The 12286-nt window shown below is 42.1% G+C and overlaps 1 protein-coding gene across 1 annotated transcript in view; it reads right to left on the bottom strand.

Annotated features, from left to right (window-relative positions):
- Positions 1-12286, bottom strand: part of ADAMTS6 (ADAM metallopeptidase with thrombospondin type 1 motif 6) — a 309713-nt gene that overhangs the window by 81003 nt on the left and 216424 nt on the right. The window contains exon 15 of the mRNA XM_030567610.1: positions 5076-5178. Coding sequence (XP_030423470.1) covers positions 5076-5178 — 103 coding nt within the window. The remainder of the gene's footprint in view (positions 1-5075; positions 5179-12286) is intronic.

Genomic DNA, 12286 nt, shown 5'->3' with positions numbered 1-12286 from the left:
GGATGTCTAGGTGCGCTCATTTGCTCAGCAAATAATTTACAAGCACATCTGAGAGCTGATAAATGCCCATCAGCAACCACTGACGATACTGTAAGCACAAAAAAGACTTAATTTTTAAAAATTGTGTCATAGACACTATCTCACACAGTACCAAAAAGGATCCCTAACAACTATCTAATAACAAGGCACTAGACACAGTTCTTGAGCACAGCTTTTCAGATGTGTAGAGAGTGGGCAATGAACAAAATATACAGCAAAGATTTCCATTCTTATTTCACCATTACTAGCTAGCATGGAGTAGCAATAATATCATTAATTAGGTTACTTTTCTTTTGTTTTTTATAATTAGGATAACAAACAGAAATATCCTGCTAGGCAGTTTTAAAGCTTATATTCAAAATATCCTGAACAGGATACCGGCTTTCAGTATATTTTTAGGTTAATGGATAGATTCCTAATTAGAGTTATCAATTAATCACAGTTAACCTCATGCAATTAACTCAAAATAATTAATTGTGATTAAAAAAATTAATCATGATAAATTGCACTTTTAATGGCACTGTTAAACAATAATAGAATAGCAATTGAAATTTAATACAAATATTTGGTATGTTTTCTACATTTTCAATTATACTGATTTCAATTACGACACACAATACGAAGTGTACAGTGCTCACTTTATATTTTTTATTACAAATGTTTGCACTGTAAAATGATAAACAAAGGAAATAGTATTTTTTGATTCACCTCATATAAGTACTGTAGTGCAGTGGTCTCCAAACTTTTTTGATCGCGCCCCTCATCAGTAAAAAAATTTTGAGCATGCACCACGTGCCGTGCCGCAGGGCTGGCTCTTCCTTTTTTGCCGCCTCAAGCAAAAAAAAAAAAAAAAAAAAGACTTGGACTCCCACTCGAACTACCGAAGGGGGGGAAAAAAAAAAGCCGCCCTAACTGCTGAAGTGGCACTGCTCTAGCAGCGCTTCTCCGGCTGCGCACCCCAAAGGATCCTCTTGAGCACCCCACTTTGGAGACCACGGCTGTAGTGCAATCTCTTTGTTGTGGAAGTGCAACTTACAAATGTAGGAGGGTTTTTTGTTACATAACTGCACTAAAAAATAAAACATAAAACTTTACAGCCTACAAGTCCGCTCAGTCTTACTTCTTGTTCAGTCAATCGCTAAGACAAACAAGTTTTATTTATATTTGCTGGAGGTAATGCTGCCTGCTTCTTATTTACAATGTCACTTGAAAATGAGAACAGACATTCATATGGCACTTTCGTAGCTGGCTAGGGTAGCCCAGGCCTTAGAAGAGCAACATTCTGATGTAGAACCTACAGAATGCAAACCAACAAAAAAGAAAATTAACCTTCTGCTGGTGGCATCTGACTTAGATGATGAAATGCACATGCATTGATCCGCACTGCTTTGGATTATTATCAAGCAGAACCCGTCATCAGCATGGACATATGTCCTCTGGAATGGTAGCTGAAGCATGAAGGGACATATGAATCTTTAGCACATCTGGCACATAAATATCTTGTGACACTGGCTACAACAGTGCCATGCGAATGCTTATTCTCACTTTCAGGTGACGTGAATTAAAAGCAGGTAGAATTATCTTCCACAAATGTAAGCAAACTTGTTTGTCTGAGCGATTGGCTGAACAAGCAGTAGGCCTGAGTAGACCTGTAGGCTCAAAAGTTTTACATTATTTTATTTTTGAGTACAGTTATTTTTTGCACATAATTCTACATTTGTAAGTTCAACTTTCCTGATCAAGAGGTTGTACTACAGTACTTGTATGAGGTGAATTAAAATACTATTTCTTTTGTTTCTTTTTTACACTGCAAATATAGTGAGCACTGTACACTTTGTATTCAGTGTTGTAACTGAAAATGTAGAAAACATCCAAAAATATTTAAATGGTATTCTATTATTAACAGCATGATTAATCACGATTAATTTTTTTAATCACTTGACAACCCTACTCCAACTGATCCTCAATTGAAGAGGTATTGAAACAGCTGGCAGATGAGACAAAGACTGGTAAATAAAGAAGAGAACAGGTCACTAAGACAGAGAGAACTGGATTACTTAGTACAAGCAGACAATATGCCTTTCAAAATGACTAAATGTAAAGTCATTGTTAAGAACCAAGATTGTAGGTCTACCTATGGGATGGGGGAGCACTGTATTTTGGGAAGCAGTGACCTGAAAAATACTTGGGGAGTCATGGTGGAAAATCAGCTAAACATGAGCTACCAATGTAAAAGTTTGGCCAAAAGAGTTACTATGATCTTGAATGTATAAATGGGAACACTGGCGAAGTAGAGAGGTTATATTACCTCTGTATTTGGCACTGGTGTGACTGCTACTAGAATTCTGTGTCCAGTTGTGGTGTCCACAATACAAGGCTATTAAGAAATAGGGGTGGCTTCAGAGAATGACTAACAGATTGGAATACATGGCTTGTAGAGACAGAGTTAAGGAGTTCACTTTATTTAGCTCTATCAAAGAGAAGATTAAAGGGTGATTTGACCACTCTATAAGTACTTACCTAGGAAACAAACATTTGATAACAGAGGGCTCTTTAGTTTAGCAGGCAATATCTAATGGCTGGAAGCTCAAGCTGGTCACATTTAGATTAGAAATAAGGTGACTTTTTAACAGTGAGAGTAATTAAACATTGGAGGAATTTACTGAGAGTTATGGTGTGTTCTTCACCTCTGGACATTTTTAAATCAAGATTGTATTTTTTTCTAAAAAGACATGTCCTAGTTCAAATAAGAATTAATTGAGGGAAGTCTTATAGCCAACATTATCCAGAAGATCAGACTAGATGATCACAGTGGTCCTATCTGAGTAGGCTATAGGAAAAAATCAGATAATTAACTTCCTAGATAGGAAGTTCTGCTGAAGACTTGCTATTGAAACTTGAGATCAAATAGAAAAATATTGTCTCACCAGACATTCTGTTTAAAAACAGAAAAAAACCACCTCCTGTATAAACAAAGAATGAATCAGCTACAAGATAAAACCAAAATCTGCACCCTGCCCTGATCCTGCCATTCATTGTTTGGTTCAAGTATGGGCAAAACTAGGCCTATCATGCCTATAAGATGATGAAAATGGAGAAAAAGAAAAAACATATACATGCTTAAGCTTGAAAAAAATTAAATCCAAGTCTTTACATGACAATTGTATCACGTTATTTAAGGCCAAAAATCTAGGATTTCACTAGATAGCTAAGGTATTATTAAGGGTATATAACAGTCAAAGCTTAAATCAAATAATGTTTATACATTACCAAAGCTCTAGAATACAACATCATGAATATACTGCCTGTATCCTAATTGAGTGAATTTCTCCTCTCAGTCATGCCAGTGTAATCTGCAGTAATTGAGAACAGAATTTGGCCCACTATTTTTACAAAGCAAATCCTTAGACAAGATCTCTGCCCTTTAGAGTCAACAATGGAGGGACAGATCCTGTGTCACTTCAGTAGCCAAAATGACTGCAAAGCTAGTTAAACTGTTGAAAGCATAAAGTTGGCAGGGGATGTGACTGGATGAAGGAGGTAGGTCAGGGAGTTACCGGCAATCAAACAGAAATTAAAGCAGCCCAGATGTTGCTCTAATCTGTGCTAGGGCTTAACCTGCCCAAGGATAGCCCCAAAATTGGGGACAGGAAGTGTGGGAAAGTCAGCATAAAGTAAGGACCTCTGTTTACCGACGACTAGCCCTGTATCTAAATCAAAAGACCATCCTTCTCCATCTCTTCTTTTTCTTCTATGGAGCAAAAAGGGGGAAAAGAAAGAAATGTTGGGACAGATCCTTGACTATGGCTGAAGAACAAACAGCACAAGCCAGGAGAGAAGGAGCTGCAAAGTTCATCTTTGCATTCTCTCAGTCATAGAGCCACTGTGTGCAGGGCTGGTCCTGTGAAGTAACTTAGAGCAGTGGAGGACTTCTTTAACTTATGTCAGCTGCTAACTGCCCCAAGAAGCTGAAACTGCAGAGTAGATCCATCCATGATTATGTTTCTACTGCTACAGTTAACATGTAAAGCAGTACAGGTGCCTCCACTCACTGCTCTGAATTTGGTTTTAGTAATAGAATTAGCTCTTAAGACTCAGGGATACACACTTAGAGGCTTGAAATTAGGTCTTGGGATGTAAAAATTATTATATATATATATATATATATATATATATATATATATATATATATATATATATATATATATATATATATATATAATCTTCAGTTTAGCTCTGAGTAATTGTGGCATTCTCTCAATGCAATTAGTATAATTTATTTGCAAATTATTCTATTAATTTATCTATATTACATTCTGTAGCATCCACAATTCCCAATCAGGATTGAGGCCCAGTGTACCAGATATTGTACAAAAGCATAGGAAGAGACATTTTTTGTCCTAAAGAGCTTATCTTTTTTCTGCTTTGATCTCTTAATTTGCAGGGGAAAGGTATACAATGTACAAGCCAACTGATCAGAGTGATGATAGGCACACAGCTGGCATAAACTAAATCTAAAAAATCTGTCCCAAAATGGAAAAAAAATTGGCACAAATAGCTATGCTGAGCACAGTACAGATCCTCAGGGGAACAAAACTGTCCTTTCCCACACAATGGAAGCTGTTGCAGGTCAATGGCTCTTATGCATATGCACACCATCCAGGATGGTGGAGTTCCAAGTAGGGGAACTCTGTTGGGACTTTTATACTGTACACCTCACTGCAGTGTCCAAGTAGAGTAGTGGATCACCCATCCATGTCCAGTCTCTGCATGCTGCTGCTAAGGGAGCTGCTGGGGAAGGGCTTTACACTATGAAGGGGTGCATTCTTCCTGCATAGCACCTCCTGTCACGTTTTCATAGCTGAACCACACCAGTTCACCACCAATATGGCCCTTCCATTGACATGCCCTTTAGTGAATTTTGTATTTTTAATTAATGGGTCAACAGATGGCTACTAAAACATCAAAGTTCAAGATTAGTCAGCTGAGTGTTTTCAGATATGTCACATTTATATCTCTTCCAAGCTACAGATTACCTCCAGTGTAGGGTTTCCAGTTATAATACTTTCCCCGGAAGGGCATATTGTCGAAATCTGCACACTGTTTTTCTCGAAAATCACGGGACCCTGAAGGACATGGCTAAAGTGAAATTAAAGTAAAAAATGTATTAGACATTAACATTAATATAAAAAGGACATGGTTATATTCCTTAAAAATAAAATGGTCTAAACTACATTATGTTAGCTCACTCCTTTATTTTGTGGCTCTGATTCTGACACTTGCTTTATTGTTTCACAACTGGTATTCAGAGTGAAGTGTCTATTTTGTAATCTTAGGCAGGCACAAAGTAACTTAAACAAAGTTAAGTGTTACAACAGTTTCCATATAACTTTACATTCAGAATCATGTCACGGTTCATTTTGCAATCAAACCATCAGGTATCTCCTTATAAACACATACAAAAACCAACTGAAGAAACTAAAACACAAAATCTTTTTGGTGATAGATCCAGGCTCAGTTGCCACAGTTGTTCTTAGGTATGCATTTAAGAGATCAAGAAACAGATTTATAACATCACATTCAACACTCAATTGCAGTTTGAAGACCTACTATTGTTCACTGACTACTTTGACAAAAAACATTTTACATCTAAGAATGAGACTGGACAAGGTTTAATCTCAATTCTAAGCATCTTCCAAATGTAAAGAATTTGGAATCACTATTTACATTTAACCTGTTAACTTCTCAGAATCAATTACCGAGCCCAGACATGTATTAAATAGTTTCTCATCTGAGGTGCTGTTGGTGATGTTGAAGACTGTTCTTTCTCCAAGGAAGAATTACAGGAACAACATAATTCACTATTACTTACACTTTTTTGTCTATGCAAGATTTAGGTTCAAAATAACAAAGCCAACTAATCGCTAACTCTGAATTTAACATTGCAAGATGATCTTTTCTGAAATCTGTGTAAAAAAGCATAGTCTAAGATAAATTATCTTTTACGGTTCTGCAACTACAAGATTTACAAGGTAAAGTTAAAACATTTGAAACAGATTAAGAATATTGTCTTTAAAATAGAACAGAAGAACTTGTTTGACAGAAATTTTTAACTGTTAATAAACCTTACTGATTTTTATAAGCAGCCTCAGAGTTCATTTTTTATATTTTTACTGGTCTACCTGTACTTCTAAGCCAGTTTGTGGTGTTCAGAAATCTGGAATGAACTCATTGTGAAAGGGGTTACATAAACAAGTAGGGTAAAACATACTACATTATTTGCATAATCACCAAAACTCTCGGTATGATGTAGTTCAAGTTCCTATCATATAAACGCCATAGGATCATGACTTGGAAACTAAGCAAGAAGTTTCCTATAAGTTTAAAAATATTTTTAAGTACAATAAAATACTGAACACGGCATTGCCCTGTAATTTTTGCACTGTTTCCTTTGTAAATTAGCCCTTCATCCTCTTCCAATCTTTCCTTTAAGAAGCTCCCACATCTTTGTTTGCAGCAAGCCTCTGCTATTCACGGAGGCACAACCATCAGGCTACAGCAGTGCCTTCTTTTTGCCCTATGAAACTCCATTCAGCCATTGCTGAGAGTTTAATTGTTAAAATTTGGCACTTGTCTTCTCTAGCTTTCCTCAGGAAAATTCTGGCAACCTGACAGAATAATAAACAAATATTCTAAGGCTGGGCTCATGTTGCTGCCAAAACAGCAGCAGATACTGTACCGGGAGCTGCCAGAGTATTTGTAGCAGTGGGGAGGAGAAAGAGTTGGGCTGAGCTCCCCGCATATCAGGACCCAGAACACGCCCCTCCCTGAGGGCAATACATGTAGCAGGAACAGGGCCAGGATCACATCCTGTAAACATCACATCCCCCAGGCTCAGCACCTGGACCCAGCAGCTGATTTCCTCACTCTCTGGAGATGCCACATGAAGTCAGATCCCCCTGGAACTCCTCAAGGGGTGGGAGAAAGAAAGATAGGGAGGCCTGACTCCCCCCAACAACTTCCTGGAATCAACACATGGCTCAAGCAGCCTATCCTTTTTTTTTCTCCTGGGGGCATTACATGGAAGAAGAGCACATTTAACTCCTAGGACAGAGGAAAGAGAGAGAGGCGGGCCAGGCTAGGCTCTCCACACACACTGACCACCTCTAGGACCCAGCATCTGGACCTATCTCTGCCCCACACCCCAGGCTAACAGCCTTTGCCTGGCAACAGCTAACAGAGGGCTGGTCTATACTATAGCTGTAAGTCAACCTAAGTTATGTTACTGCAGTTCCATAACTTATGTAACTTAGGGTACGTTTACAATACAGGATTATTCCAATTTTACATAAACCGGTTTTGTAAAACAGATTGTATAAAGTCGAGTGCACGCGGCCACACAAAGCACAATAATTCGGTGGTGTGCGTCCACGTACTGAGGCTAGCGTTGAATTCTGGAGCGTTGCACTGTGGGTAGCTATCCCCTAGCAATCCCATAGTTCCCACAGTCCCCCCCGCCCATTGGAATTCTGGGTTGAAATTTCAATGCATGATGGTGCAAAAACAGTGTCGCGGGTGATTCTGGGTAAATGTCGTCACTCATTCCTTCCTCCGTGAAAGCAACGGCAGACAATCATTTCACGCCCTTTTTCCCTGGATTGCCCTGGCAGACGCCATAGCATGGCAACTATGGAGCCCGTTTTGCTTTTTGTCACTGTCACTGTATGTGTACTGGATGCCACTAACAGAGGCAGTACTGCAGCGCTACACAGCAGCATTCATTTGCCTTTGCAAGGTAGCAGAGATGGTTACCATCCCTATTGCACCGTCAGCCATTGTAAATTGGTGATGAGATGACGGTTACCAGTCGTTCTGTACCATCTGCTGTGCCATTGTAAACTGGCGATGAGATGACGGTTATCAGTCGTTCTGTACTGTCTGCTGCTGTCGTGGGTGCTCCTGGCTGACCTTCGCTGACCTTCGGCCAGGGGCGCAAAGACAAAAATGGGAATGACTCCCCGGGTCGTTCCCTCCTTTATGCTGTATCTAAAAATAGAGTCAGTCCTGCCTAGAATATGGGGCAAGTGTACTAAAGGACCAGAGAGCACAGCCGCTCCATGTCAGATCCCGCAGAAATGATGAGCTGCATGCCATTCTAGAGGGTGCCCCTGAAACAACCTCACCCGTTGCTTCCCTCCTCCCCCAACCCTCCTAGGCTACCATGGCAGCATCCCCCCATTTGTGTGAAGTAATAAAGAATGCAGAAATAAGAAACACTGACTTTTTAGTGAGATAAAATGAGGGGGAGGCAGCCTCCAGCTGCTATGATAGTCCAAACAGTACAGAATCTTTTCTTTAGACATGAAAGGGGGGGGGGCTGATGGAGCTCAGCCCCCAGTTGCTGTACCATCTGCCGGGAATAACCGGGAATCATTCCTATTTTTACCCAGGTGCCCCCAGCCAACCTCACCAGTGGCCAGCCAGGAGCACTCACGGGATGATGACAAGGACGGCTACCAGTCCTTCTGCACTGGGCCGTCTGCCACCAGGGAAAGGAGGGGAGAGGATGCTGTTGTTCAGTGCTGCAGCATCGCGTCTACCAGCAACATGCAGTAGATATACGGTGACATTGAAAAAAGTCAAGAAATGATTTTTTCCCTTTTCTTTCACGGAGGGGGGGAGAAGGGGTAAATTGATGAGATATACCCTGAACCACTCCGGACAATGTGTTTGACCCTACAGGCATTGGGAGCTCAGCCAAGAATGCAAATGCTTTTCGGAGACTGCAGGGACTGTGGGATAGCTGGAGTCCTCAGTCCCCCCCTCCCTTCCTCCATGAGCGTCCATTTGATTCTTTGGCTTTCTGTTACGCTTGTCACACATCCCTGTGCTGTGGATTCTGTATCATAGCCTAGAGATCTTTTTCAAATGCTTTGGCATTTTGTCTTCTGTAACGGAGCTCTGATAGAACAGATTTGTCTCCCCATACAGTGGTCAGATCCAGTATCTCCCATACGGTCCATGCTGGAGCTCCTTTTGGATTTGGGACTGCATCGCCACCCGTACTGATCAGAGCTCCACACTGGGCAAACAGGAAATGCAATTCAAAAGTTGCACGGCTTTTCCTGTCTACCTGGCCAGTGCATCCGAGTTCAGATTGCTTTCCAGATCGGTCACAGTGATGCACTGTGGGATACCGCCCGGAGGCTAATACCATCGATTTGCGGCCACACTAAACCTAATCCGACATGGCAATACCGATTTCAGCACTACCCCTCTTGTCAGGGAGGAGTACAGAAACGGTTTTAAGAGCCCTTTATATCGATATAAAGGGCCTCATTGTGTGGATGGGTGCAGGGTTAAATGGGTTTAACACTACTAAAATCGGTTTAAACGCGTAGTGTAGACCAGGCTGTAGAATGACTTACAGCCGTGCCTACATTGCTCTGTGTTGACGGGAGACACTCTCACGCTCACATATCTTACTCTTCTTGGGGAACTGGAGTGCAGAAGTTGACAGGGGAGCACTCTGCCATCGACTTAGCGGGTCTTCACCGGACCTGCTCAATCGACAAAGCTGCATCGATTGCAGCAGTGTAGATCTAGCTGTAAGTATAGACATGCCCATAGTTAGACCTGCTTTTCAAGTGACAGAAGTCGATGCTATGATGCTGAACATTGAGGACTGAAAACTCTGCTCAAGATGGAGAAGTTGTAACAGTTGTGCATAATAGAATTTCTTTTATCTTTTTCCTTAAAAGACTATTTAGGAAATTACATATAAAAAAACCTGTTAAAACAATAGCAGCAAAGAATCCTGTGGCACCTTATAGACTAACAGACGTTTTGGAGCATGAGCTTTCGTGGGTGAATACCCACTTCCTCAGATGCATGTAGTGGAAATTTCCAGGGGCAGGTATATATATGCTAGCAAGCAAGCTAGAGATAACGAGGTCAGTTCAATCAGGGAGGATGAGACCCTGTTCTAGCAGTTGAGGTGTGAAAACCAAGAGAGGAGAAACTGGTTCTGTAGTTGGCAAGCCATTCACAGTCTTTGTTTAATCCTGAGCTGATGGTGTCAAATTTTCAGATGAACTGAAGCTCAGCAGTTTCTCTTTGAAGTCTGGTCCTGACGTTTTTTTGCTGCAGGATGGCCACCTTAAGGTCTGCTATAGTGTGGCCAGGGAGGTTGAAGTGCTCTCCTACAGGTTTTTGTATATTACCATTCCTAATGTCTGATTAGTGTCCATTTATCCTTTTCCATAGAGACTGTCCAGTTTGGCCGATGTACATAGCAGAGGGGCATTGCTGGCATATGATGGCGTATATTACATTGGTGGATGTGCAGGTGAATGAACCGGTGATGGTGTGGCTGATCTGGTTAGGTCCTGTGATGGTGTCACTGGTGTAGATATGTGGGCAGAGTTGTCATCGAGGTTTGTTGCATGGATTGATTCCTGAGCTAGAGTTACTATGGTGCGGTGTGCAGTTACTGGTGAGAATATGTTTCAGGTTGGCAGGTTGTCTGTGGGCAAGGACTGGCCTGCCACCCAAGGCCTGTGAAAGTGTGGGATCATTGTCCAGGATGGGTTGTAGATCCTTGATGATGCGTTGGAGGGGTTTTAGCTGAGGGCTGTATGTGATGGCCAGTGGAGTCTTGTTGGTTTCTTTCTTGGGTTTGTCTTGCAGTAGGAGACTTCTGGGTACACGTCTGGCTCTGTTGATCTGTTTCCTTATTTCCTCGTGTGGGTATTGTAGTTTTGAGAATGCTTGGTGGAGATTTTGTAGGTGTTGGTCTCTGTCTGAGGGGTTAGAGCAGATGCGGTTGTACCTCAGTGCTTGGCTGTAGACAATGGATCGTGTGATGTGTCCGGGATGGAAGCTGGAGGCATGAAGGTAGGCATAGCGGTCGGTAGGTTTTCGATATAGGGTGGTGTTAATGTGACCATCACTTATTTGCACTGTGGTGTCTAGAAAGTGGACCTCCCGTGTAGATTGGTCCAGGCTGAGGTTGATGGTGGGGTGGAAGCTGTTGAAATCGTGGTGGAATTTTTCCAATCTCCTTCCCATGGGTCCAGATGATGAAGATGTCATCAATGTAGCGTAGGTAGAGAAGGGGCGTGAGTGGACGAGAGCTGAGGAAGCGTTGTTCCAGGTCAGCCATAAAGATATTGGCATATTGTGGGGCCATGCGGGTGCCCATAGCAGTGCCACTGATCTGGAGATATATATTGTCATCAAATTTGAAATAGTTGTGTGTAAGTATAAAGGCACAGAGCTCAGCAGCCAGTTGTGCTGTGGCATCATCAGGGATAGTGTTCCTGACAGCTTGTATTCCATCTGTGTGTGGGATGTTTGTGTAGAGACCCTCTACATCCATGGTGGCTAGGGTGGTGTTTTCTGGGAGGTGACCAATGCATTGTAGTTTCCTCAGGAAATCAGTGGTGTCACGGAGATAGCTGGGAGTGCTGGTGGCATAGGGTCTGAGTAGAGAGTCCATATATCCATACAGTCCTTCAGTGAGAGTGCCAATGCCCGAGATGACGGGGCGTCCAGGATTTCCGGGTTTGTGGATCTTGGGTAGTAGATAGAATAACCCTGGTCGGGGCTCTAGGGGTATGTTGATTTCTTCTGGTGTTAGTGTAGGGAGTGTCCTGAGTAGATGCTGTAGTTTCTTAGTGTATTCCTCAGTGGGATCTGAGGGAAGAGGCCTGTAGAATTTGGTACTGGAGAGTTGTCTGGCGGCCTCCTTTTGGTAGTCAGACCTGTTCATGATGACAACGGCACCTCCTTTATCAGCCTCTTTGATGATAATGTCAGGGTGGTTTCTGAGGCTGTGGATGGCATTGCGTTCTGCACGAGTTAGGTTGTGAGGCAAGCGATGTTGTTGTTCCACGATTTCTGCCTGTGCACGCCGGCGGAAGCATTCAATGTATAGGTCCAGACTGTCATTTCGACCCTCAGGAGGAGTCCATGTGGACATTAGGAATGGCAATATACAAAAACCTGTAGGAGAGCACTTCAACCTCCCTGGCCACACTATAGCAGACCTTAAGGTGCCTGTGCACACCAGTGGAAGCATTCAATGTATAGGTCCAGATTGTCATTTCGACCCTCAGGAGGAGTCCATGTGGACATTAGGAATGGCAATATACAAAAACCTGTAGGAGAACACTTCAACCTCCCTGGCCACACTATAGCAGACCTTAAGGTGGCCATCCTGCAGCAAAAAAACTTCAGGACCAGA

The sequence above is a fragment of the Gopherus evgoodei genome, chromosome 6, assembly GCF_007399415.2.
Source record: "Gopherus evgoodei ecotype Sinaloan lineage chromosome 6, rGopEvg1_v1.p, whole genome shotgun sequence".
Classification (NCBI taxonomy): domain Eukaryota; kingdom Metazoa; phylum Chordata; order Testudines; family Testudinidae; genus Gopherus; species Gopherus evgoodei.
The sequence above is the reverse complement of the archived record's forward strand: the minus strand, read 5'-3'. Positions and strand labels throughout refer to the sequence as shown.